This window comes from Centroberyx gerrardi, chromosome 7 (assembly GCF_048128805.1).
Source record: "Centroberyx gerrardi isolate f3 chromosome 7, fCenGer3.hap1.cur.20231027, whole genome shotgun sequence".
Classification (NCBI taxonomy): domain Eukaryota; kingdom Metazoa; phylum Chordata; class Actinopteri; order Beryciformes; family Berycidae; genus Centroberyx; species Centroberyx gerrardi.
Window position 1 is genome coordinate 30,148,438 of NC_136003.1, and position 27,566 is coordinate 30,176,003.

General features: G+C 39.7%; 6 protein-coding genes across 7 annotated transcripts; 2 read left to right on the top strand and 4 right to left on the bottom strand.

The window, feature by feature from the left end:
* Nucleotides 1–4,606: 4,606 nt before the first annotated feature.
* On the bottom strand, nucleotides 4,607–5,042 carry LOC139911116 (histone H3). Its single transcript, XM_071898614.2, has one exon. It carries the CDS (start codon nucleotides 5,031–5,033, stop codon nucleotides 4,623–4,625), a length of 411 nt encoding a protein of 136 aa, XP_071754715.1. The 5' UTR covers nucleotides 5,034–5,042; the 3' UTR covers nucleotides 4,607–4,622.
* A 336-nt stretch (nucleotides 5,043–5,378) lies between these two features.
* On the top strand, nucleotides 5,379–5,779 carry LOC139911110 (histone H2A-like). The gene has a single exon (XM_071898605.2). It carries the CDS (start codon nucleotides 5,379–5,381, stop codon nucleotides 5,760–5,762), a length of 384 nt encoding a protein of 127 aa, XP_071754706.2. The 3' UTR covers nucleotides 5,763–5,779.
* A 656-nt stretch (nucleotides 5,780–6,435) lies between these two features.
* Nucleotides 6,436–7,056, bottom strand: LOC139911114 (histone H1-like). 2 transcript variants are annotated; one of them, XM_071898612.2, is made up of 2 exons: nucleotides 6,532–7,056; nucleotides 6,436–6,489 (listed from the first exon to the last, which is right to left on the bottom strand). In XM_071898612.2, exons 1-2 carry the CDS (start codon nucleotides 7,054–7,056, stop codon nucleotides 6,436–6,438), a joined length of 579 nt encoding a protein of 192 aa, XP_071754713.2. The 2 variants fall into 2 exon arrangements, with proteins under 2 accessions (XP_071754713.2, XP_071754712.2); XM_071898611.2 differs by having other exon boundaries at nucleotides 6,436–7,056.
* A 1,323-nt stretch (nucleotides 7,057–8,379) lies between these two features.
* Nucleotides 8,380–9,357, bottom strand: LOC144539514 (histone H2B 1/2-like). The gene has a single exon (XM_078284864.1). It carries the CDS (start codon nucleotides 9,325–9,327, stop codon nucleotides 8,950–8,952), a length of 378 nt encoding a protein of 125 aa, XP_078140990.1. The 5' UTR covers nucleotides 9,328–9,357; the 3' UTR covers nucleotides 8,380–8,949.
* A 478-nt stretch (nucleotides 9,358–9,835) lies between these two features.
* Nucleotides 9,836–10,807, bottom strand: LOC139911112 (histone H4). The gene has a single exon (XM_078284878.1). The coding sequence runs from the start codon at nucleotides 10,801–10,803 to the stop codon at nucleotides 10,492–10,494; it is 312 nt and encodes a 103-aa protein (XP_078141004.1). The 5' UTR covers nucleotides 10,804–10,807; the 3' UTR covers nucleotides 9,836–10,491.
* Nucleotides 10,808–12,840: 2,033 nt separating this feature from the next.
* On the top strand, nucleotides 12,841–27,376 carry LOC139911111 (synaptic vesicular amine transporter-like). Its single transcript, XM_078284448.1, has 16 exons — nucleotides 12,841–12,935; nucleotides 13,890–13,991; nucleotides 14,356–14,680; nucleotides 16,368–16,426; nucleotides 18,005–18,088; nucleotides 18,279–18,371; nucleotides 19,775–19,864; nucleotides 20,000–20,043; nucleotides 21,542–21,602; nucleotides 21,799–21,894; nucleotides 23,589–23,667; nucleotides 24,730–24,781; nucleotides 25,119–25,182; nucleotides 25,293–25,412; nucleotides 26,447–26,580; nucleotides 26,917–27,376. The coding sequence occupies exons 1-16, from the start codon at nucleotides 12,932–12,934 to the stop codon at nucleotides 26,935–26,937; spliced, it is 1,428 nt and encodes a 475-aa protein (XP_078140574.1). The 5' UTR covers nucleotides 12,841–12,931; the 3' UTR covers nucleotides 26,938–27,376.
* Nucleotides 27,377–27,566: the final 190 nt, after the last annotated feature.

Sequence of the window (27,566 nt, forward strand, 5' to 3'; positions counted from 1 at the left end):
CATCTATCTCTTTTTCATCAATCTTTATTGTAATTTTTTTTTTCTTTTCTTTTTATTGATTTGACATTTATTTCAATCAAGTAATGATAATAGCGGTGAGGTGATGGGTAAGTGTTGATGATAAAATGACATTAACCAGAAAAATGGAGTACTTCCAGGACAACACCTCTTACATATCTTCTGAGATGAACTGCAACATATGTTATGGATAACATATAATTAAAATGTTTAACTTCTGTTTAACACTTTCATACACAATAATAAAACAGTTGATGTTAAACGGAGGTGCTTGAGACACAAAATGTATTTCAGAGAAATCTGACTGTGCTATACATATCAATCCACAAATATACATTCAACAAAGTGACTGAATGCTGAATGTATATTTGTAGAGTGAAATGTATGGTCAACTGTTCATAGCATGTCTTTTTGTGCATTCATCTAAAAGGCATCATTTTGAGTTTTTTAATACATTTTGTTACAGTAATATGTTTTAAACAAGTTTGTTATTCATTATAGGTTCTTCAAATATTAGATACAGTATTTAAAGCTTCAGTAGGTAAAACAATAAATCACCATATTTGGTGGCCAAAAACGAGCAGGATGATATGTCAGAATCTCACAAACAGCGGTAGCCCCATTCCTCTCTTGTCCTCATTTCAAAATGAAATGTGTAGAAACATCCAACCAATGAGAAGTCTGAGGCAGAAGGCGGGACTCCGTCCTGTCAATCACTCCTCCTGTCACTCACTGGGAGGAGTGGGAGCCTCAATCCTTGTCGGTTTGAATTTCCGGAGATTGATCTCTTTCCTCCCGAACTTACCTGCAGCAGCTTTAAAAATTAAAATAATTGAGCAGCTCTCCTCACAGTAATCATCTTATTCTGATGACAGCAAGGTGCAGTGAGCTGTGGCATCGTACATCATGGAAGGGAAGGCGTTTGTTATCATGGTCTTATCAGGTTAGTGTAATCTGATGGTCATATTTTTTCCAAATAATCCTGATCAAAAGAAAGAAAGTCAAATGTCTCACACTGAATTTACTTCACAGATGAGTCATTGTACAAACTGAGAACTTAGAAACTGAGAAAAATAGAATCTAGGATCCGATTTGCCCACAGAGAACAAGCAGATGGAGAATGTGCTTTTTTAATATGTATGGTTTTTGTGTGTGAGATACACAAGTGTAAAACAGATCAGCCATAATATATTGTTTGTGCTTGTATCTCTTGTATGAATTAAATTACATGCTTTGATTGTCGTCACAGGACTGTGCGCCCTCCCCTCATGTTGTCCTCATCAGCACCACTTTGTGAAAGAAAAAAAAGACCTGGACTGAAGCCCAGAGCTACTGCAGGGAGAAGTTCACTGACCTGGCCACCACAGACAACCAGGAAGATGTGGTCAAGCTGAATGACATGATAGGCAGATATATTAATGTGTGGATAGGACTGTATGATGACATTAAAAGTTGGAGGTGGTCTCTGGGAAAGGAGGGTTACTATGATGAAGGAGAGGCAGAGTTCAGGATGTGGGACGGTAACGAGCCCGATAACTCCTACAGATATGACAACTGTGTGGTAATGCTCTCAAGTGGAATATGGTGGGATGGTCTTTGCTTTGAAAAATTATCTATTATAAAATTATTACCATTCATCTGCTACCATGGTGAGAAGAAAAAAAATCTAAATGAGTATAAGTAATAATAATAATAATAATAATAATAATAATAGTAATCATCATGATCATAATACACTCAATTATGTAAACAAAAATTACTACCATATCCAGATGATGAACGTAGCCAATAACAATATCTCACCCAATCATTGCTTTGCACTGTGGGAGAGATAATGACGTCAAATCTAGGGCTGCAACTAACGATTATTTTCATTGTCGATTAATCTGTCGATTATTTTCTCGATTAATCGATTAGTTGTTTGGTCTATAAAATGTCAGAAAATGGTGAAAAATGTCGATCAGTGTTTCCCAAAGCCCAAGATGACGTCCTCAAATGTCTTGTTTTGTCCACAACCCAAAGATATTCAGTTTACTGTCATAGAGGAGTAAAGAAACCAGAAAATATTCACATTTAAGAAGCTGGAATCAAATAATTTTGACTTATTTTTCTTAAAAAATTACTCAAACCAATTAATCGATTATCAAAATAGTTGGCTATTAATTTAATAGTTGACAACTAATCGATTAATCGATTAATCGTTTAATAGTTGCAGCTCTAGTCAAATCTTTAACTACCTGGTTGAATGAAGATTTTGTTGGTTCTGGACGGGTCAAGGACAATGCCTCCCTGGAAAAAAACAACAAGCACAGTACAGATACACACCGCATGTGTTCAGCTCAGTTCAGAATACCAGAAAACCATAATTTTTTTTAAAATCTGATATTGAGATGCTCAGCAGGTGTGACACGGTTATCAGTTAAATCATCTAAATCCAATAATGTTACTTAAATATCACAAGGTAATAACATTACTTATCGTTAACGTTTGTAGGGCAGGAGAAGACGTGGATGTTCGTAAATTAACAGCAGAGAGTGGGACTCAGTGTGGGAGTTTGTGTCATTTAGCATCTCGCAGCCAAAGACTCCTTCTAGAAGAATCTCACACGCTCTATTAACAAAGTTAGCTAGGCTAAATCCTGGAATACACTTGCAGAATACAGTGTGTGATAGGTAAGACACCCTCTACAGGAGAGATGACTGACTGTCTCCCTCGGCTGGGAAAAAATATTGAAGAAATAGCTGCCTGTTGCATATTGTGTGAAATGTTCACCCTTTTAAAGAATACGGGAAATTTCAGGAAGCATCGGCTCTGACTCAAGCCACACATCGTCTTCATATAACGACAACATTTGGCCCCTCGATCTGTGTCATTCCCTTTCCCTCTGTCAGCGTAGGGTGATTGTTTTTCCTCTCATTTTCATTTGAGATTTGTATTCAGACCTGGTGTGTTTAGGGATGAATTCGTACAACCCTTTCTGTTCTTTCAAGTCTGTATTAGTCATATAAGTAGGATTTTACAGAGCACTCGCTGTGGAGTGTCTGCCTGACCACATATCAGTAAATTGCTTTGTGGGGACCGTTTATAAAAGCTGTTTTAAAAAACAAGTAAAAACCTGATTGTGTTGTGTCAATGTTTCTTTCTTTCTTCATCATACAGGATATTCCAGATCTCACCAAGTACATGATACATACAGTAGACAGCAGATATAAGCATAATACTAATCTGTGTGTGTATGGTACTAAAACAGTAGTATACACTTACATTAGGAACACATTTAACACACCAGAGTTTCACACTTCCAGGATGTCATTAGGACGTAAATCCAGTGGCAGTAAATTCTTACATATCTTGTCTTCTGAGTTTATAGTAGAAGAAAATGCAGCAAGTATTGTTTGAGAATGTGGAGGAAACATCCCAGCTCATATCAGTAAAAAGTAGTGGTACATACAATATATACTGCAGTTTATCAAAGAGCTACAGTAAATGCTGACAAGATGAACAATCCCCTCTACAGGACAAATAATGTAATGGCAATACAATAATAATCATTCTTGTGTTGTTGTCATTGTGTTCTTTTCATACAAAGACTCCAGTTCACTTTGCACGGATACCAAAACTACTGTTATTTATTCATACTGTTATTCATTCATTACTGTTGTTTAGGGGTTATATTAAAGTACATAATAAATCCACACAGAAAAAATAGATTAATTACTCAATATTGTGAAAATATAGATGATGGAGCCTCTCAAAGTATTATCATTCTGTCAAATGACTGAGGAAAAAAGCATGCAGGCTAATACTGTCCTACACACTCTGAGACATTCCTCAGACTAGGCTGCATGCAGGCACAACCTAATTTAAAGAAATACAGAGATATAAAGTCAGAATTGTGAGGGGAAAAAAGTCAGAATTGTGAGATATTAAGTCAGAAGTGGGAGAAAAAAAGAATAATTACAGCTTCCATGTCGATGGGATCTTCCATGACAGGGAAAGTAATTTTCGAGACAAGTTGAAGGAACTGAGTTGTGTGATGCTAAATGCTGCAGACTCAGTCGGGTTTATCTTGAGCCACAGAGGTTAGTTTGAGAACATAAATTGCCATAGCAACTGATCTAGATTTACTCTGATCTCGGTTTTCAGTGAATTCTGAGTTAGATCTGCATAATTTGCCAATCCCGCTTTCTGGAATAAGATACCCCTCAGTATTGTGCATCACTTTGATCTTCTCTTCACAGCTTTGAAATAACACTGAACATTGTTCAGCCTAATATAGCCTACAATGATAACAAAAATGTGTCTGTTTAATAGCCTACTCTCTTTCCGTTGGGTGCCTTCTCAAACTATTTTAACATACAACTATAAGAGTGTATGCGTTGATCAATGCTAAAACAAAACTACATCTGTGGTGATTTGTGTTTGGTGACAAGTCAAATTGCTAAATTAAACAACATTGGTGTTGTTTAACACCATGAAACACCCAAATAAGATTCATAACTGTAATTACAGCCAAATATAGAAGCATAAGAAGTGTAACTCTTTGTGAGGATTGAGATGGCTCTTAAAAGAGCCGTTTTGGGTTGGTGTCTGCAGCAGAAGGTTTAAGCTCGCTCTCCGCGGATGCGGCGGGCCAGCTGGATGTCCTTGGGCATGATGGTGACCCTCTTGGCGTGGATGGCGCACAGGTTGGTGTCCTCAAACAGGCCGACCAGGTAAGCCTCGCTGGCCTCCTGAAGAGCCATGACAGCGGAGCTCTGGAAGCGCAGGTCGGTCTTGAAATCCTGAGCGATTTCTCGGACCAGGCGCTGGAAGGGCAGCTTGCGGATCAGCAGCTCGGTGGATTTCTGGTAGCGACGGATCTCTCTCAGCGCCACGGTACCGGGCCGGTAACGGTGAGGCTTCTTGACGCCGCCGGTGGCCGGGGCGCTCTTACGGGCAGCCTTGGTGGCGAGCTGCTTCCTGGGGGCTTTGCCTCCGGTAGATTTGCGAGCGGTCTGCTTGGTTCTTGCCATAGCTTTTCCTTTCTCACGACTGAAGATAAATGTAACGGACTGGAGCAAAATGCTGCTCTTAAATCACCGGGCTGGGTCTGTAACGGTGACGCTGCTTCACCCCGCCGGTTTCTGATTGGTCTGTAGCCAAGCCGCTCCTCCTTCAGGGCAACACCGCCTAAATCTCCGGCGGTTATTGGAGAAAAGTCCTTTCTAAATGTCCGCCAAAATTCAAACTCAGCCGCCCGCAGCCTCTTTTCTGATTGGACGGACATGAACCGCCCCGTCCGCTCCGAGGACATATAATCCAGAGTTTCCCTTGTGCTTCACATTTTCTTTGAGTTATAACTCTAGAAAAACTTCATAATGAGTGGCAGAGGCAAAACTGGCGGAAAGGCTCGCGCCAAGGCAAAGACCCGCTCGTCTCGTGCCGGGCTCCAGTTCCCGGTCGGCCGTGTCCACAGGCTGCTGCGCAAAGGCAACTATGCCCAGCGTGTCGGTGCCGGCGCCCCCGTCTACCTGGCGGCTGTTCTCGAGTACCTGACCGCTGAGATCCTGGAGTTGGCCGGAAACGCCGCCCGCGACAACAAGAAGACCCGGATCATCCCCCGTCACCTGCAGCTGGCCGTCCGCAACGACGAGGAGCTCAACAAGCTGCTGGGCGGAGTCACCATCGCTCAGGGCGGCGTGCTGCCCAACATCCAGGCGGTGCTGCTGCCCAAGAAGACCGAGAAGCCTGCCAAGAAGTAAACATCACACACCAGCTGCTCTCCTTACAACACAAAGGCTCTTTTAAGAGCCAGACAATCATCTCTGCAAAAGTGCAACTTCTTTTTTTTGTCATCAATTTTTATTGATTCATCCATACATGACTTTGGCTGCTATCGTTCCCCTTCCCCATTCCCCCTCTCAGGTTTCTTCAAAAAAATAAATATATTTAAGTTTTGTGTATGTGAGTGTCAAGCTATCAATAGTACAACATTGTTTGGTTTATTCTCAATAAAACAAATATAGTAGGCTATGCTAATTAGAACATTTACATAATTAGACTGGGTTAATTAAGTAGTAAATGTATAAGTTACAAAAAGTGAAAGTTCTGTCAGTGTTTTTATATTTAATCTAGAGTATGGAGCTTACAACATTTATTATGTTTATTATTAACTGTTACTATCACTTGACTATTCCTCTGCAAATGGGCTTTGGATATTATAACTATCACCTCAACCACCTCATCTAGGCTACATAAAATGCAGCTTGTTGGTCTACAGCTGAGTTAATAGAGTAGGCTAATTAATACTTTGTTTAAGTAATGAACTTGTACATGTATTGTTTTTCGCACAAGTGCATTAATCAGGTGCTCTCTGATTGAAGTTGTGGGTGGCTCTTAGAAGAGCCTTTTGTGGATGAAGTATTGTTTGTATGTTTACTTCTTCTTGGGTGCTGCCTTCTTCTTCGCCACCTTGGGCTTGGCAGCCTTCTTCGCTGGTGCTTTCTTGGCAGCAGCGGGCTTTTTGGCCACCTTCTTGGGACTCTTGGTCGCCTTCTTGGGGCTCTTGGCTGGTTTCTTGGCCGCTGCGGGCTTCTTGGCTTTCTTGGGGGATTTCTTGGCGGCTGCGGGCTTCTTGGCCACCTTCTTGGGACTCTTGGTCGCCTTCTTGGGGCTCTTGAGGGGTTTCTTGGCAGCGGGCTTCTTGGCTTTCGGGGCGGCCTTGTTGGCCGGCTTCTTGGGCTTGGTGTCGGCCTTCTTGTTGATCTTGAAGGAGCCGGAGGCCCCGGTCCCCTTGGTCTGGAGCAGAGCGCCCTTAGCCACCAGGCTCTTGACGGCGATCTTGACGCGGGCCTTGTTCTTGTCCACGTCGTAGCCTCCGGCAGCCAGGCTCTTCTTGAGGGCGGCCAGAGACACGCCGCTCCGCTCCTTGGAGGCGGACACAGCTTTAACGATCAGCTCACCGAGGCTGGGGCCGGCCTTCTTCGGCCTGGGAGCCTTCTTCTTGGCTGCTTTGGCCGGGGCGGGGGCGGCTGGAGCTGGGGCGACTTCTGCCATTCTCTTCTCTATCGTTTGTTCAGATACACACCGAACTGGGAGTCTGACTGGACTGGTAGTGAAGCCGGAGCAGGGGGTGGGACTTAAACACACTGTGAGAACCGTGTAGACTCCACTCAGCCCACCGTGCTTTGTGCAGGCGGAATGCCGTGCAGCTTGTGTTTTCTCTTCATCGATAAATGTCTAAAATACAGATCTGGGAGAAATACTGAAGTCTAGCAGCGAATGGACCCGATAGCAGACTTGTGTCTCTTCATATTGAAGTCATGTAGAGCGCTGAAGGTTTCTGCATTTTGTTCGGGGAGGCTCCAAACCTCAGCTATGCACCGTCGTGGGAAGCGCTGCTCACTGACATTTCTCTCCTAAAATGCTTTAAAGTGCATTAGATACCCACCAAAACCCTTTTACAGCTGGCCGAGATGTTTATCTAGAAATTAAAAGTAAAAATAATAATCTCTTGGAAATCGTTTTGATTTAAACTGAAGCTATTTTGGTATCAGCAAACACACTCATGCTGGCGGTGGGCTGTGGCGTGAGACTCTATGAGAGATGGACACTGTGGCTATAACCATTTATTTTGTTCTGTTGAGGACTTCATTCATGATTAATAAGATCTGAAAATGTTTTGTATTCATCATAACAAGTAAATATAATTGACATTTCTTTCCATTTTGGAGGTTCTACTGAACACAACCTTGTCAAGGCCTTTATCTACGAAAAGTCTACGAAAATATAAGGAAAGCAAATGCTGGTAACGAAAATATGTACATAGTTTGTATCATTTGATTTTGAAAAAGAAAACACAAATTATTATTTGATCATATTTCTGTCACCTACATAATTATTGGAAGACAGGAATATTTGTTCCATCTCTTGACTCTGGCTTTGTCCCTTGCACTCATTACGATTGATTGCTTATAGTGTTGACAGCTGTAAAGCTTACTGTTATTATATAATTATTGTACTTAGTGTGATTTACTTATTGAACATTTAGGGTACTGTAGATAAGAATGTCAGTTATAAACATTCCTCAAATGTGGGGGGAAGCTGTCAGGTTTATTTATACAGCCCTTCATCACAAAAGCATGTCTCAAGGATTTTACAAAGATGAACCTAAATCTAACTAATCACTTAATGGAAATTACTGTAAATAAGAATGTCACTGATGTACCTGAAATATGAAACAATTGAGTTGGAGCTAAAAACATCAAATGTAAATGCAAAGCATCAGTGTAAGAAAACTGTGAGGAAGAACTGTTTGGTCCATTGCAAAAGAAAAAAAAGTCTTTGACCATTGGTATATTATTCCATATCACCTTTTATTTGGCTAATGTTGATACAAGATAGTAAACTTCCTAATAGTGATTGGAGTAATCAGGGTGTGACAGAGACCTTAGTGAAATGAGGACCAATGACATCTTTCCAGCAACATTTATTTATCTGAGGATGACTGATCCTGCTACAGGACAGTTTTTAATGTGACTGTACCTTTCGCTCATGAATGGTGACCGGTACAACACCTGAAGTTATCCTAATATCAAAAGCATAATTAAATGAATTTACATTGGTGGCAATGGAGCTGAAAAAACCGTTACATTTGTGTGGAAGCAAAATATTAGTAATTGTGAATGTAGGCTACGCGACTTAATGAGCAGCTGTTAACTGATCAATGAAGTTAAACCAATTAAGTTTTATTAGTGAATGTAGAGGTTTGGAAGACCACCATTCATATCAGGTTGCGAATACAGGTCTGCTTAGTTTTCTGTGTTTAAGTAGCCTAGTTAGAGTATCTGGACAATATATTGAATCATATGCAACTAGACTTTGCCCTTCCAGAGGAAGTGTGTGGCTCTTAAAAGAGCCGTTGGGTTGATGTTGACAGCAGGCAGCTGGTTACTTGGAGCTGGTGTACTTGGTGACGGCCTTGGTGCCCTCGGACACGGCGTGCTTGGCCAGCTCACCGGGAAGCAGGAGCCTTACGGCGGTCTGGATCTCCCTGGAAGTGATGGTGGAGCGCTTGTTGTAGTGAGCCAGACGAGACGCCTCACCGGCGATGCGCTCGAAGATGTCGTTGACGAAGGAGTTCATGATGCCCATGGCCTTGGAGGAGATGCCGGTGTCGGGATGGACCTGCTTGAGCACCTTGTACACGTAGATGGCGTAGCTCTCCTTCCTGGTCTTTCTGCGCTTCTTGCCTCCCTTGCCGGCGGCGGTCTTGGTCACGGCTTTCTTGGAGCCTTTCTTGGGCGCTGGCTTCGCTGGTTCAGGCATGATGAGTTGTCGGTACTTTACAGCAACGAATGATGTCTTCGTATCAGAACGACTGTTTTTATAGGCAGTTATGCAAATAGCACTGTACGGTTCCCCGCCTGCGATTGGTTGAGTTTCGGCACGTGACTGTGGAGCGGGCTCGTATCGTTACTGCGCAGCTCCCTGTAGGTATATGATAGGTTGAGATCCAGATGGCGGTTGAATGTGTTATACAAGATTTTTGTTTTCACTTCCCGCGCGCGGACTCGGACTATTGTTCCCCTCCTTCATTTCACAAACTAATACAAGTCTGTTTTATATGTTAAAACCTTGGACCTTTTTCCCCATTATTAATGTTTAATAATTTTTCCCTCTGCTGATTCATGGCCCCATTTAGACTTCCTTTGTAAATAAAAAAATAAAAAAATAAAAAAATCTGACAAGTAGCAATAGACACAATGTTGTCATCAATGTACTTTATGGACAGCTCCAATAGTGAAGTAACCATGCAGACATGGCCCTGGTAAAAAACAAAAGATGAGACATTAAGGTCTCACATTCAGTGCATTGACATAGCCTACTGTAGACAGTTCACTATACATATTCATCATGTTATGACGCCTTCCCATGCATTGGATTTTCACCATAGATGTGAATCCAGCATTGCTTTGAACATATCTTTAACTTTATTTGTTCGATTAATATGCCGATCTCTGAGGTGATGCAATCGGGCCGAGTTATTTCTGCAACAGGGAGATGCTTTGTACGTTTACACAGCAGAGCATTTTTTAATGCAGACAGTTATATTTCAGGTTAGCCCGTTTGCGGCTGCTACAAACTTGCTGATTAAGATACACATCGGCAATTTGCTCAATGTTATGTTGTGTGAAAGTATCAATAAGTTGCCGTTTTACAGCCTGGTTTATCTTGACCATTTTGTTATCCAGCATTTCCTACCACTTCACCACAATACAGATCAGTGGCTGTTTCTACCAAGGATATGGCAACAATTATGTTGATTCAATGACAATAAGTCTGTGGAAAGTGTACCAATAAGCCATTTAAACTAGTATCTGCTTCATCAAGAGCATTATTAAGTAAAAGAAACAGGAATGGAGTCTTTGCTTAGAGAAATTGGGCGGCTCTTAAAAGAGCCTTTGTGGTGTAGTTGTAGGGTAAATGAAGTTAACCTCCGAAGCCGTACAGAGTGCGGCCCTGCCTCTTCAGAGCATAGACCACATCCATGGCGGTGACGGTCTTCCTCTTGGCGTGCTCGGTGTAGGTGACGGCATCACGGATGACGTTCTCCAGGAAGACCTTCAACACACCGCGGGTCTCCTCGTAGATGAGACCGGAGATGCGCTTCACCCCGCCGCGGCGAGCCAGACGGCGGATAGCGGGCTTGGTGATTCCCTGGATGTTATCACGGAGGACTTTACGGTGGCGCTTGGCGCCTCCTTTACCGAGTCCCTTTCCGCCTTTGCCTCTTCCGCTCATCGTGCTGATTCGTTTAGTTCAAAAGTAGAACAAACTGATGCAGAAGCTCAGAAAGATTCAGTATATAAACCTTCCTTGCGGACGTAAAGGAGGAAGGAAAGAGCGCCTTAGCTGGGCGGTGCCAAACTCTGCAGTCCTTCCCGGAACTTTAGTTGCGGCGAGTTAGCAGAAGCTACCAGCAATCGCATTTCCGGTTGGGCATCTTTGCCTTCAAAATAAAACGAGAAAACGGACAGTGATCAGTGACGCGTCGCGACCTCGCCACTGCAGAGTCTATTCTCGCTGTAAAAATAAGTATAGATGAATGGTCTACTCTCTCTTGTAGTACTGTCATTAATTTCAGAAGAACAGGCTATGTTTTCATTATACATTTTTTTTAAACTGACAGATATTGCGTGCAACAACCATTTCATGTTTCTTTGCATAAATACAAGCAACCTAGCCTAATACAGTTAATCCAGTATAAGACCTATGCCACAAAATATGGGACAGATTTAATTTACATAATGTTTAATTAAATTGTCATCAAATGCAACATCGGTTTGGGCAAGTTGTAAGTTCAGGTTTAAAACTAAGAAAACTGCATCAACTAGATTTGCATACATCTATAAACCAGTTTTGATTGTCATTCAGTGATTTAGCCTAGATAAAGTGTGCATAACAAGCAGTGTCCATTGAAAGTGGCAGAATACAAAAGAAAGTAACAGCATGCAGGAAATATCAACAAGTAGCCTAAACTTTTCAAAAATAAATAAATAAAAACTATTTTCTTACTTTACATGTAATTGTCCCCTGATTAAGTGCTACAGGCTTAGCGTTGGGTAATATTGAATCAAAATCAGAATCAGAATCAGAATTATTTTATTATGCCGAGTATGTTTGCACATACAAGGAAAGTGACTTGGTGTGGTTGGTGCATAGGTACATAAATATAGCAAATACAAGAAATATCAAAATATTAACAAAATATTAACAACATATATACAAAATATATACGATGTATTGCACATGTTAATTGTATGGTGAGGTGGGAGATGTTGCAGGAACAACAGTGCATTTGTGTGTGTGTGTGTGTGTGTGTGTGTGTGTGTGTTCTTATCCCCCCCCCCCCCCCCCACACACACACACACACACACACACACACACACACACACACACACACGACTTGAGTCATTCCTCACAAGATGCAGTAAAACACTCTAATCTGATATTGATGTTACTGGCCTTATTGGCTGCTTGGAATGCTGGCAGTACAGGGATTTAGGATATTTTCTTCTTGAATTCATTGTAAACTCCTCTAGATAATAATGTCAGTTACATGGCTATAAAAGAAATGCAGTGTGTTTTTCTGCTTACTTTACATATTTTAGGCTGCATGTATAGCTGCTGTTGTAGTTCCCGTCTTTCTCCACTAGTCGCCAGCATTGTAACACCTGTCATTGTGACCGCTGCAGGCGCTGTGGCAGTAGGCCATCCATGTATCAGGGCTGTAACCTCCTGCAGCAATCCAGACACCCAAGTCGAACGACATTAAATGCTGTTAACTGGTGAAAGATAGGAAGCGTTAACTGCAGTTATTAAAAATTCTCCTTTTCTCTGTGAAATGAACCATCCAACATAATCACAAAAATAACATTTTACTCAGATAGAAAATAAGTAATTTCATTTTAATGTATCCAGTTGCATTTCCTCTCCATGTCACACTATGAAGGTGAACATCTAGTAATTTGTTCCCCTACAATAATCCCAATAGGGATTATTGTAGAAAACAAAGTGCTATATGTCCTCCAAAGCGGGGGGGGGGGGGGGGGGGGGGGCGGTGGAGGGGTAAAAAAAATAAAAAATAAAAATAATAATAATAATAATAATCCCAATAGGCAGAGGTCCCTCTCAGGCTACATACCATCCCTCCAAAGTGCGACCATGTCAAATCATGTCATGGGACCCACATCGAATTCAAACTTTTCAGCCAGGAATCATGGCGTGCTATTGGAAGGTGCAGCACTTGGTAAACCCTCCTGCTGTTTCTGTGTTTGCTTGGAGACTGACTGCACTGCTGTCACAGCTGAGCACACCTGACCTGTGAAGCTGCTCCGTTCTGCTGCCTCTTCTCTGTCAAAGCTCATAAATGGGTAAGTGCACAACGTCTATCTTCTGTTATTATCCCTTTCTAGATTCTATTCTATTCTATTTCTGATTCATCCGCAATAGGCTACCAGAAACATACATTCAAATTGTTGTTTAGACAAGTGAATACAATTCACAAAACTTTAAATAAGGAATCCTGTTGATGAAATTCTCAGAATAAAGACAATCAAGAATGTTGTATTTGATAACCTTGCCAAGTATGATTGAAATATTATGCAATGTGTCTTATGTTGATGTTAGTCATCTTTATTATGCACAAGTCACTGGCATTTCCAGTCTAAATTTCAATGATATCTTATTTTCAGCATTTGAAACCAATCATAACCAATATGAGGCTACTTTTTTTAGCATATTATAATATTCCTTCATTGTTTATCATGGCTCATTTGTTATTCTTCTATCTATCTGTCAATCTATCAATCTATCTATCTATCTATCTATATAGATATCTGTCTTAACATCATCTTGAGATTATAGTATGTTATAGTAGCTTTCCCACATATGGGAACATGAGATATGAACATACAGAAAATACTTCCATAACCTAAGTTTCTGAGCTCTATACAGACTGCAAAATCCATTATAGAAAACTGATTAGACCCATTCAATATCGTAATCAGTGATGTAACCTATACTGGAATATTCAAACCCGGTGACACCCGGTGACTTTCAGTTAGTTGTGGATCATCTTTCCTAAATAAAAATGGTGTTGTCATTATTCACAGTCACTATCATCTAATGTTTAAAGATATGTAAAAATTACATGAACTCACAACTTAATTGTGAATTCCAGAAGTATCTCTAACGTTTTTAAGTATTAGCCTACAGTTCTCTTTTTTTTTTTTTTTTTGTATGTATTGCTGTTGTATATTTCCATTGGTTCTCTGCTACCAGAATGATGAAAATGATGGGAAAATTATTTCTGTCCTGAAAACTAGACTTACTGACATGGCTGAAACAGGAGGCACAGCTGAAGAAAATGGTCCTGGCTATTGTGTTTATTGCCTTGCTCCTGGATAACATGCTACTATCAGTGGTTGGTAGGTTCAGACACACAGCTCATATTCTACCAGTTCTCCCATTGTAAATTATAACTGGCCACTGTTGTTATATTTTCAGATCATAATATTAAACTTTATTTGCATACCACTATAATATAATTTAAATGAACAATAAAAAAAGATCCTTCATAAATTATAAACAGGGCTAAAAAGGAAAAAAAAAGATGGGTAATTATTTAGAGAAAAAGGAAAAAAAATAAAAAATAAACCTGGACTGTGAAAGTGTTTTAATAAGTGATTAAAAGACAACAATAATGTGCTATTTTTGACATGAAAATATTTCCTGATTAGTTGCATCATATCTCAAAAATGAAAGTTTTTTTATGCTTAATCTCCCCAACAGTGCCAATTCTTCCCAGTTACCTGTACACAATCGACCAGCTTGCCACCAATGTTGCTGAGAACAGCACTCATTCAACAGTCAGTCCTTCTACCATCCCGTCCCTCAGTAGCAGCTCAGTGATTTTGAACTCCACATCCACTCCTCCACATCACAGCTCAGCTCCCTCCACTGATCCCTCCACCTGGGCCCAGAGCTCCTCTGATCCAAACTGCTCCACAGCAGATGCTCAGCTGGACAAAGAAAATGTCAAAGTCGGAGTGTTATTGGCCTCCAAGGCCACCGTACAGCTTATCGCCAACCCTATCATTGGGCCACTTACTAACAGGTAGGTGACTGAGATCTGTGGGCAACAGCTGCCAGGGTGAAGTGCTAATTATACCTGAGAGAGTAAATACCTGGAATCTGAATGTGTGTGTAGAAAATTAGCCTTGTGTGCATCTGATGAGTGAAAACAACTATAGTTTAATTATGAAAATGGAGTTGATGAGAGTTTGATTTAATACAAAGTAATATGTAAGACGTTTTATTGACAATGTGCCGCGGCAAGGAAGGGTGTCGCCAAAATGGCGACTAGTCATCCTACTATAGAATGAGGAAAACTCTGTCCGTCCATCCGTCCGTCCGTCCGCATCCACTTTGCTCCTCAACGGGTTGGCCAATCAATCTGAAACTGCACATGGGCATTGAGCATTGGCATAGGCAGGGACTGATTAAGCCGATTTTTCCATTTTCCCAAATTTACACTGTTTATGCACATTTTTGGCAAGTCTGCGCGGAGTTGTGGTGCGCGCATCCCCGGAAGTCTGCACATAGTTGTGGCGCGCGCATCCCTGGGTATGGACTAGTTAGTATTATCAGTTGATTTACCAGTGCGCTCCTGAATGTTTTTATTGTCATATATGCTTATCCTGTTCTCAAGAATATTCATATGTAATGACACTTGAATGAGTTTATAATTTGGGAAAAAAACAAGTTTAGAGGTGTTAGAAAGTTACATTGAAATGACATTTATTAATACAGATGTAGCTTATGCTGCTAATGTTTTCATTTAATTACCTGAAGATGATGTTGGCCTGTTGCTAATGTTTTCATTTACTTACCATAGGTTAATGTTAGCATGATCTCTACTGCAATGGTCTATTTTATTAATTTGCACTATTTTTGGAATATAATTTAATATGCCTGTGTTACACAGAGATTGATGTGAGAAAGAAAACTACATTTAAGTATAATTTACATGCATGGAAAGTAAGAAATGTGATGACAAGGTTAGTGAGACAGAACATGCTGTAAAGAAATGTAGATTTTTATTATCATTGAAATGGGTACAATGTCACAGAGTTAAATGATTGTCAAATGAGACAAATACCAGCAAAATAAGCTAAACAAAAGGACTATTTGCAGAAATGAATAATGCTAGGTATGTTGAAATGTTAAATTAAAAAAAAGCCTGAAAAGCCAACTGTTGTCCTGTTGCTTTCATGTTCTCTTGTGTTACCTGTTTCTCTCAGGTCATTATAATTTGTGACCCTGGCCCCAATCCTGGGGCCTGTAACAAGTACACACATCACAGCATATTATGAACATGCACTAAGCAAGCAGTAGATCCTGCTAAGACAACAAAAACAACAACAACAACAACAACAAAAACAGGCGATTGTTATATAATTTGAAGATTATTGTATGCATACTGTAGTGGACATCAAAACGAGGAAGGATAGGGATGAAAAATGTTGTGCTTACTGAACATTATTTTAGAGTACAGGTACATACTATACTGCATATTGTGAGCTCTCTATGACTGGAGGGCTGGAGGGTCAATGTCCAAAACTAACTAACTATCTCTCTCTCTCTCTCTCTCTCTCTCTCTCTCTCTCTCTCTCTCTCTCTCTCTCTCTCTCTCTCTCTCTCTCTGAAGAATATATATATATATTTTTTTCTAATTAATGCAACAGCAATTGCAAATATGCTGCACAACTGTAACTGTCACCTTCCTTCCTATGTTGTAACAGGATAGGATACCACATCCCCATGTTTGCTGGTTTCTGTATAATCTTCTTGGCAACCACCTGTAAGTTTCAACTCATAATTAAAACTGATATTTTCCCGCCTTTTTTTCAAAGGCTGAGAAAATGATATTTCATTCCATCTACATACTCAAATATTTCTCAAATATGGAAAGTCATGTCATGATGTACAATGCCTACAGAAAATACTCAACCTCCTTGACTTTGACTTTTTACCCATTTTGTGGTGTTGATTCCTGAATTCAAAATGGATTAAATTAAGATTTGTTGTCAACATTCTCTAAACAATATCCCATAATGGCAAATAGAAAATGGTTTAAGATTTCATTTTATTTATTTTAAATACAGAAATATCTCATTTAAATAACTGTACTGAGCCTTCACAGCATGTTAAACTTTTCTACACTTGAACCTCCAAGGAACAGGCAGGTTGTTGCATCTGGCAGGTTTTTAATGCAGAAAGGTGAAACAAAACAATATTCAAGGCAAAAAACATATAAGTTGCATGAATTTGGTTGGACACTAACGGTAAACGCAGGTATAGATAGGCTAGGTTACTTTTAGAGTTGCATTGGTTAGTATAAAGGAAAGTATCAGTTAAGTGAGCATAGTTTACTATTTAGGAAAATAAATATTAAATAATAATCCTTTTTTTCCCCTACAGGTAACACTCTACAGTAACTCAAATCCTTTCTCCAAAGGATAACATAAAAACAATAGCCAGCATGCTACGCTAGCCTGCAAACCTAAACTAGCCCAAGCTGAAATTTGTTAGTAGCCTGTTTAACCACCTGCTTCTACAAAATGACGAAATGCAAAAACAAGCATCAATATAATGCTCTGCATTTATATCACTTACACATATTTCCACTGAAAGTGTAAATAACAAAGGGATGCCATTGGATAGTGTTCACTGTCTGAACGTCTCTCTCAACTGCGACAGAAAATAATCACTTCCTGACACTCTTATTCTACTAACAAAAACAGGTAACAAAACCCATTACACAATTCTGAGAGCCCCCCCCTAAAGGACAGATTTATAACAGTTCCAATACAATAAGTATTCAACCCCCTAAGTCAATATGTTGTGGAAGCACTTTTGGCAGCGATTGCAGCTTTGTATCTTATGGGATATGTCTGGATCAGCTTGGTTCATCGGGATTTGGGGATTTTGTCCCATTCTTCCCTGTAGATTTGCTCAAGCTCAGTCAAGTTGAGAGCATCACTCTGAACAGCTATCTTCAAGTTGAACAGATTTTCAGCGGGATTCCTGTCTGGGCTTTGGCTGGGCCACTCAAGCACTTCAACATTATTGTTCTGAAGCCATGTTGATTTGGCTGTAAATTTATGGTCATTGTGCTGCTGAAACATAAATTGCCGCAGTCTAAGGTTTTTGGCATCCTGAGGCAGGTTCTCCTCTAGAATTTGCTTCTATTTGGCTCCATTTTTTGTGCCCTCTGTCCTTACAAGTCTCCCAGTTCCTGCTGCTGAAAAACCCTTTGAAACCATTTTGAATTCAGGCTGTAACACCACAAAATGCAGAAAGCGTCAGGGGTTGAATATTTTCTGAAGGCAATATATTGTCAATCTAAATGTCTGTGTCCTTTTTTTTCTTTTGGAAGTGTTTGCCTTCTCATCAACCTATGGTTTACTACTACTGGCCAGATCACTGCAAGGTGTGGGCGGCTCCTGCTTGTCTGTAGCTGGTGAGACATATGACATCAGAATATTGGGATAAATCAATATTGCATTTGCAAATTTTAATTAAAAAAAAGGAGTTATTTTGCAGTTTTCGTAATCACTAAGATCTAATTTCCTCATTCTAAATAGGACTGAATTAACGCTGAAATAATTTGACCACAAGGCTCTCTCTCTTTCATACCCTCTTTTTTATAGGCCTGGGAATGCTGGCCAATATGTACACGGATGACAAGGAGAGAGGGAGAGCTATGGGGATAGCCTTCAGTGGTTTGGCCCTAGGATTGGTGGGTGCGTATACAGACCCAACTTGCAATTGTACATTGAACAATAAGCAGCTTGTGATTGACATACTCCAAAAAGCTGAGGAGAAAAAAAAATCCACTTCTTAGAAACAAACAAAAACACACTAAGAACATCAAAATATCAGTCATAAAATTCCCTGATTATGCAACAAAAAGGATAGCTTTCACTGCACTGTTTTTCTGTTAGGTTAGGTTGTATCATACAAGTGCAAATCTGCACAGTAGTACATGGCTCTTATCCTCAATCAAGGTAGCAAATCCTCATATAAACTGTGCTCATTGAACAACCCAAGAACATAGCAAGATTACGATCCATGATGCTAGACGTCCTGGCACCAGCGTTGCAAGATAGTTATCCAGATGGCAGCCAGAGAGCCAGTGTAGCAACATAGTGAAGCAAGATTGTGATCCACGATGGTAGCCTTAGAGCCAGTGTTTTAAGATCATAATCCATCACCCCTACACCTCGTTTACAAATCCGTTCGCACAGTTTACAAATCCGTTCGCATGGATTTACACATCAAGTTTTTTTTTTCTACCATGTGACCCTAGAGGGGCTCCGTAGCAACCAGATCAGTAGCAATCAGATCAATTGAACATTGTCTGGCATTTAAACTTTGATTTCTTGAGATAGTTTCCAATCAAGCATTCAGTACAAAAGCAACAATATGACTGTCACAACGACAGATAATTTAGATGAAAAATGACATCTCTGGTGTTTTAACTACAATTCGGAGAACTGAGGAATTTGATGTAAGTCAAGGAATGGATTAAACCAAAGTTGATGGCAAAAGACAAGATGTGAAATCATAGCTACTCAGTAACAAGGACAACAAGCTTATTAATGAGAAATATTGAGGAGATAGACTGAACACCAACCACAGGTGTAGCTTTGTTACAGTTGTCTTTGCAAATACAGCCATGCTTAGTAAGTTGCTTTGAACAGGACTCAAAACCATGCAGTTGTTCTTCAGGAGGTGCTTGTCCCACAAAACCCCATATCTAATTTTAACATAATAACCAGGGTGTTGTGATCACTGGAACTGAAGGGGAGTACCATTTTTTTCTATAGCTCAGATGGACATAAATCAATCTAACTTTAGGCAAAAAACGGGAGTGTGCCCATCCCTCTTGGCTTGCCTGCCGTTCACAGAGCGGTCAGGCCACAGGGACGATTACAGAAGGGAGGCAGGGATCCAGGGTATCTCTCTAGGACACTTCAGCAGGGAAGACACTTAGCAACATGGGGGCTTGGACCCAGGTCATCCAGTTGAAGGGCTGTCTCTCCAGTCACTACACCACCCTGCTGCCCAAAACATTCCCTTTTTTTATATACCCACTAATACCCTCACTTCAATTGTGTGTGCCTCTGTCTTCCACATCCTGCAGTGGGTGCTCCATTTGGCAGTGTGATGTATCAGTTTGTGGGGAAGACAGCTCCCTTCCTACTCCTGGCTTTCATAGCTGTGTTGGGCGGAGGTATGGTAGAATGTACTATAGGTGTTGGCTATCAGATGAAACTCACAATCATACTCAAAACTAATGTCCTGAAACAGTTCATCTGTGATGTGGTATGTGCATTGTTCAGTGTCCTGTCTCCTTCTCCCCAAACAGGTTTACATTTCCTCCTCTTCAAGCCATTAAGAGTTCAGTCAGAGGTGAAGTATGACAGCTGTTTTTGTTTTTGTTGCCTGCCCTTTTTGCCCATTCTGTAGTAATGTGGTACTAAATTCCACTGTGCAGTAAAATACAGATTAGTCATTAAAAAGTAACAATGTTGCATAAAAGCAAACTACAATGTAATCACAGGAAAATGCGGCAAAAACTGTCAGTTTATTGCAGGGTATTTACCATTTATATAAAGAAACAGATTTTATAAAGACCAAATTGGCTTATTACAGGCAACTCTGTCTTAGTGACTGCATAACATGAGAGAAACTACAGTATGGGCTAACAAGGGCTGCTGGTCAGCAGTGGTTATGTTTACATGCACCAAGTAACCTGACAATTGACCCTTTGCTAAGTCCCGCCCCCTTTGGTTACTGTTGCTACGCCTGTCAAGCTTTCGCACCCGGCATTATATATGGCGTTTTCAACGATATCAGTGAGAGATATTCCAAAGTTTCTGGAATAATAGTTCTGAAATATCAGAGAGAAGTAGACAGAAAGGACTACAATATGCTTTTGAGAGCTACATTCATAATATAATTTGTCGGCGGAGTATTGTGAATGAAGAGGACATTAAAATCGAGGGAAAAGCTCACCGGTCCCAATGCAAGCGTCAGGCACCCCACGTCTTGACAATTCATGTGCAGGACAAACATATACAGGAACAACAATGTTCGTGCACAGCAGGGTAAGTCAATATATTGTTTTATTTTAAGCTAACGTTTAGTTATGACTCCCTATAGCTTTCATTATCTAATATATGTTTAGCCTATTGCTAGCAAAACTAAATTATCCCGCTTTTCCATTTGTTTAAAGCGCGCCAGGATATTGCTCCCACATCGTGGGTTTGATCCATATACTGTATATATATATATCCATATATTGGATCTCATAAAGGCACAACAGGAAAGCCCAACTAAATCCTGCACAAGTTTAACAACAACTAACATCTAACAACTGTGTGCTAAGCTAGCTAACGTTAGTTAGCGTCTTACCTTGGAGCAAACAAAGGAGTTTTTGTTGATCTTCGATGGATTCAGCTGTGAGTGAGGTCTTCCACTCTGTTTAATACATATCCACATCTCCTCCAGCGTTTTTGGCTTCGGAAAAGCGAAAAATACGACACCCCCCTCTAAACTTTGAGGATATCTGCTGTCGGACTTGCAGGTTCCGTATGCACACCGTTTCGGCATTTTCCCTTGTTCTGAAAGCTTGACAGGCCTCCCGCGCCTAGTTACGGTTGCTAACGTAGGATTGGACAGTGGCCGTTCTAGGGAGGGGCTTAGCGAAGGGTCAACTGGCCGTAACCAAGTGGATAAAGCTGCATGCACCTTTAATACCCTAGGATTGAGCTTTTTTGTTTTACTCTGATCTATCTTCAAGGGATAACTATGAACTTTCAGCATTACATTTAATAAGGAAACTTGTTTTATAGTAACTATTAAATTCTATAGCTACAAAATGTTTTTTGTTCTTCTCTCTATCCAGAGCAAAAACGGGACCCCACTGCTGACTCTGATGAAGGATCCATACATTCTCATTGTTGCTGGTATTTTAAATATTAGAAATAGCAAATTGTATCACCATGTCATTTTAAAGTGACAGACTATCTTTTAGCTCTTTGCCCATATGGTCAAGAAAATCAGTTTTATAGAAAATCAGTACAGCATCAGTATCAAAAGATGGAAAGAACAATAATGCATTGTATTCTGTGTTGACATAACTCTTTTTATACTCTTTACCAGGAGCCATTTGTTTCATAAATCAGGCTATTGCCATGATAGAGGCATCTCTGCCCATCTGGATGATGAAGACCATGTGTGCAAGCAAATGGCAGCTAGGTATTCACAAATCTCCAATGGTTTATTGCTTTTTCTCAGTGCGCAAAGTGAATAATCTCCATTGTTGTTTTATATGTGGACCTCAGGAAAAATAATTGCTATCACTGTGGTTCCAGGAAAAGGGAATCTACATGAATAAATAAAATCACGATCATCGTCATCATTATTTTTATGTCTGTCATAACATACTCAGAATGTACTGCTTTCCCAAAAAGTCAAAGATGCAGTACCTTTTGAGAATGTAGCTTTGCATCAGTTCAGGCAGGACAGGTTAGTCCTGCGCGCTACAGCTGATCAGCTGACGGTCGGCTGATCCAGCAAACACCAATCACTCAGAAATCTTTGAAATTTGGCACTTCAAACCAGGCGGTCCGTTTAAGCTGTCAGCTCCTCATTCCTCCTTGCTAGATATGTTCCTAGCAGATCTCTCAGACCATGTAACTCCAACCTGTTCATGGTCCCCAGAACCCGATCCAAATCTGGGGAGGCAGCTTTCAGCTCTTACGGCCCAAGGCTCTGGAACACCCTCCCAGAAAATCTTACAGCTATTGAAACACTTAGTACTTTTAAAAGACAACTTAAAACCCATCTTTTTAACATTGCCTTTGAATAGGATTTTTTTTTTTTCCTTCTTCTGGGTTCTTATTTTAACTTACTCTTTTATCCATTATGTTGTTATTTTGTGTAATACTGCTGCAATTTTCTCTTGCTTATTTTAACTTATATATCTCTTTTTATCCACTATGTTGGTTTTACTTTGTTTAGTAATCTGTTGCAATTTTCTCCTGCTTTTGATATGGGCACATGCCTGTGGTTTCGCTTATCTCAATATTTTTGCTGTATTTTTTAGCTGCGACCAGCAGCTCGCTCTGTCGGTCGGTCGGTTGGTTGGTCCACAAAAATTTCCCCACGTGTGTATGCATGCGCGTACGTGGTCGCAGCTATTGCAAATTCACGTTTGTTTTATTATGTGAAGCACATTGCGGTGCATCTGCGTATGAAATGTGCTGTATAAATAAATGATGATTGATGATGATTGATTGCGGTGCCAACCTACCACACGCTGCTGTTGACTGGTTGTGCTGCTTACTCGTTATCACTTAAGATTTCTACACAGATCAGTATTTGCTCGTGATGAGAAACAGACACGGCCTTTTGTGGTGTCTTACCTCCTGACTCCTGCTAAAGGATGTCTTGCTTGAGCCAGATGAAGAATCTTTGGAGGTAGGAGAGGTTATTTTGGATACTTAAATAAAAATGTGTATAGAGCTTCAAATGACAACACCATACTCTATCCAAACCAGCCATCGGAGCTCTAGTCTGGCAAATTAAGTCTGCACCTAGAAGGCTTCGTTGAAGGAAAGAACTGCTGAGACTCCCACTAAAACGTGAGAGTCCAAATTTGGATACCTTCGACTGTGTAGAAGTATTATAATAACCATAGGTAAAGGTATCCATAGATAGTTCAAAATCAGTTAATCAGTAAATACAAATACAAACACTATTGCCACTGTCTCAGCCTCCTTGCCTTCCCTCAGTATTGCATCACTCTTGTTGCATACTTGTTCATTCTAGATTAAAAGCATGAGGGAAAGTTATATCAGCAAATCAGATCTTATAGTTCATCTAACATGATAATGGGTCAAATGATATTCTCTCTGTCTCTGTATTCTCTCTGTCTGTCTCCTTCTCAGGTATTGTCTTCTTGCCAGACAGTATATCGTACCTTATTGCATCCAACATATTTGGTGTCCTAGCACACAAAATTGGGAGGTAGGTGTCTATGGAGGTATATTTCCCCCAAAACAAATAATACAAAAACTCAACATTGTGAAATGCTTCAACTGTAAAAAAGTAAAAAAGTGATTTGAAAACCCAAACTCAGTTCTGTAAATCTGTAAACAGGATTGTATTTCTCATTTAATCAATGTGTTTGCTACTACATGATCAGTCTAGCTTAGGCCTGAACCTTTCTATCAAGAAAACCAAAATCACATGCTAACTAAAACAAAAGAATTAAATAATAATACTACTACTAATATTAATAATACCTCCTAAAGCGAATAGGACAAGGCAAGGCAGAAACCACATACAAAGTATTTTATGACTGAGGATACAAACAGCCAAAAGTCTGAACTTAAAAAAATATATATTCTGTAAACCTATAAACGGAGATGCAAAATGAGACCTGACGGTGTAAATAGTTATTTGTAGTTGTAACATAAGGATTTAATTTGCAAACATGGCTACAATATCTTGGGTTTAGGTACAATTTGTTTTGGGAGAAATACACCTCCAGCTGGTTGAGGTGAAAAACAGAGCAGTCCTTGAGATTTAGTAACAATAAGGATATGCAGACCTGTGCCACAGGGACCCTGTAAATGGTTTTGTGCACTGAGAGGTTTTGGCATAAATATTTAAATGCAACTCCCGCATCTGTTTTAAAAATGACTTATTTCTATGAAATTAGGTTTTGCAGTTTTCCTAATTACAATGCAGAAACTTACCTATGAATTAAATATAGGCTATTTAAAATGATTTGGTCATGGATTTTGAAATATGTTGCAAATGCCCTTATACGTGACAATTGTTGAGCATTTAAAGTACTGAAATATTGCAAATATTTGTACGGTGATGAGAATGGTGATCAGAAAAAAAAGAAAACAACACTGCACTCTAACTTTCATATAAGTTTTGTAATTTGATATTTCTTCAGCCTCCATTTAAGTGCGACCTCTCAAGATGGATGCATTTAAATATTCACTTATAACAAATAGCACATGTATGGTGTTTCAAGACATTTGTGTACTAAGCAGCCAGGCTTCCTTTCCACAGATGGCTCTGTGCTTTTTTTGGAATGCTTCTAATGGGAATAACCACCATTTCTGTGAGTTTTGTGAATTTAGCAAACTATCATACATTATGCAAACAGCCTTAAGTCACATGCAATCTTTACATGCTCATATACATTTTAATGAAAAAACAAAAACAAAAAAAATCCTTACACAGCAGATGCAGTGCAGAATCCCATGCATAACTCTACAAAGAAATATTAGTGCACACAAAATAAAGATGAAAAAAAGTGTGCTGTGTTTAGATTACATGTAGTTTTAATATTGATTGTATTCTCATGTCTTATATCTTATTTTTGTATCTTATCTTGTTCTTGTCCAAACTTAAGAAAGATTTGAGCAGTAATAGATATTTCCCTCTCTGTATCTTAGTTTGGATTTGCCAAGAACATCTATCATGTGATTGCTCTGAATGCAGCTGCTGGCTTTTCTATCGGTAAGTCAGTCCATATGCCCTCTATTTGTTGTTGAACAAATTAAACTTTTGTATTTCTTTTTTTTTGTATACAGGGTTGAATTAATCAATGATAATCTTGTTTCTACCAGGCATGGTGGACTCCACAATGATGTCTGTAATGGGTTACTTGGTTGACCTGAGACATGTGCCAGTCTATGGCTCTGTCTATGCCATTGCTGATGTGGCGGTCTGCATTGGATTCTCTTTAGGTAAGCTTTTCTCTTTGGACGGAAAATGTGTTGCAAAATGGAAAATGTAATAGGCTTATTGTACCTTCAATGGCAAATATTTATTTCAGTATCCTTAAAATACTATTTTTATACAATCTCGATACAGAATCAATGATGCATTTCAGTCTTGATACAGTACAATTCAGTGCAATACGATGCAGTGTGATATGATGCAATTAAATCGTGCAAACAGTTCCATTTTTCTTCTACTGTAGTTTGGCCACTGGTTGCAAGAAGGAATCGGCAGGTTTTGCATATTGCCACGCTTTTATCAAGTTTTCCAACTTCATTCTAAAACCCACTACACTTGGGATTTATATATATGATATATATGTATATATGTTTTGCTCTCTGTCAGTCGACGTTTTTGACAAAGCAATGGGCGCATCTTCGAGCAATGGGTGGGGGACATGAACCGTCACTGGGCTGACAACACTGGCAGAGAGAAGCACATTGACTTGGAGGGAGAGAAACACATGCAAAGCAAATGACATTATTAGGCATTAAAATAAAAACAAGGTATGCCTATCGGAGAGAAGCCTGCATTGATTTAGTTGTGATTCTCCCAGCTTTGGCCCTTTGACCTTTATTAAGCGTGCATCCAAAAGAGAGCAACTATATTGTGGAAATATGATAATCATCATACATCTGGAAATGCTGAATGGAAAGAGATACTTGTCAGTGCAAAGTGACGCGAGTCAAGAGCATTGTTGTCATCTGACTGGGACTGTTGACACTAATTTGCTAATTTGACTGAAACCCAGAGATCAAAATGCAGTCTGTGTGTCTTGAATGATTGGAAGAAACCATTTGCATTACAGTAATTTATTACACTTACCTATGGCAATTTACATAATGTGCCTACAGACTAAAATAAGAACCAACCAGTTTTTGCGTGTGTGTGTGTGCATGTGCATGTGTGTGAACTTAACTCAATATGCAGCGCTTTAATATGTTGTTTTATGGAGATGATGTTGAATATAACCCCTCTATATTGCCTCTCAACGCCCCAGGTCCATCTGTTGGAGGTCCCATAGCTGCATCAGTTGGCTTCCCCTGGCTCATGACCATGATTGGAATCGTTAACATCTTATTTGCTCCACTCTGTCTCTTACTTTTCAGACCGCTTCGACAGGAGGAAAATATGGTGAGGATTGCAAAACACAAGCTACATAATACATCCCTAATGCATACAGCAGCAGCCATTTCAAAAAGTTACTCTTCATGTATTTATGCCACATCTACCCTGCATTAGTACTGCAGATAATTCTCCTTGAACATTTTTCAGCAAAAACAAATTAGTATATTGTAACGCAAATCTATAATTGGCTCAAAGGCATTAGTTACCAGATCATTTCTTGTAACATATGACACCTGAAAAGAGTAAAACTTTAATTTATACATACTCCAGACTTTTTGCTAGGGTGCCATTAGAGATTTCATCCAATGACAGTAAGCCCTTAATTGTTGTATTTTATTGCAGTTTTTAGTAGAAGAAAATTAAGCAAGCTTGGTTGAGAAAGTGGAATCATGCTGTTTGTGGACCTCCACTGAAGAGTCCTTACCATCTCCATGTCACTGGACTGCATGGAAAACCACCACCAAACCCCAATCCGCATGAGACAAACTTCATACAAATTGAGCGAATGAATGAATGAAGTTGACGATTATTAAAAATATTTAAAAGACACATTCAAGAAAAAATCTAAAATGTTTTGACTGAACACAATATAGTTAATTTTAATAAAACATGTTTCCATTGTGGTCAGTAAGTAGTACTTTTAGAGGTACTTTTCTGTTTAAAACAAATAGGCTGTGTTTCTTTTGCCGATTAATATATTAATAGAGAACAGACTGACGGCAGTTCTCACACTTTAGATTGCTGAAACAATGATTCAAGTTCCTGTAGGTTGTGACTAAACCTCTCTGGGTTACATGTCTAACCTTTTCATGTTTTTACTTAAAGGTATAATATGTAACATTTCCGCATTAAAATATCTAAAAACGACTAGACCTATGTTATATATTTTGTTGAGTTGTGTACTTACATTATCCAAAATGTTTCCAACAATGTTCAAACCCAGAGAAATCCGTAATTTTATTCAAGGTAACGGTGCGTTTCATTTGGTCGCC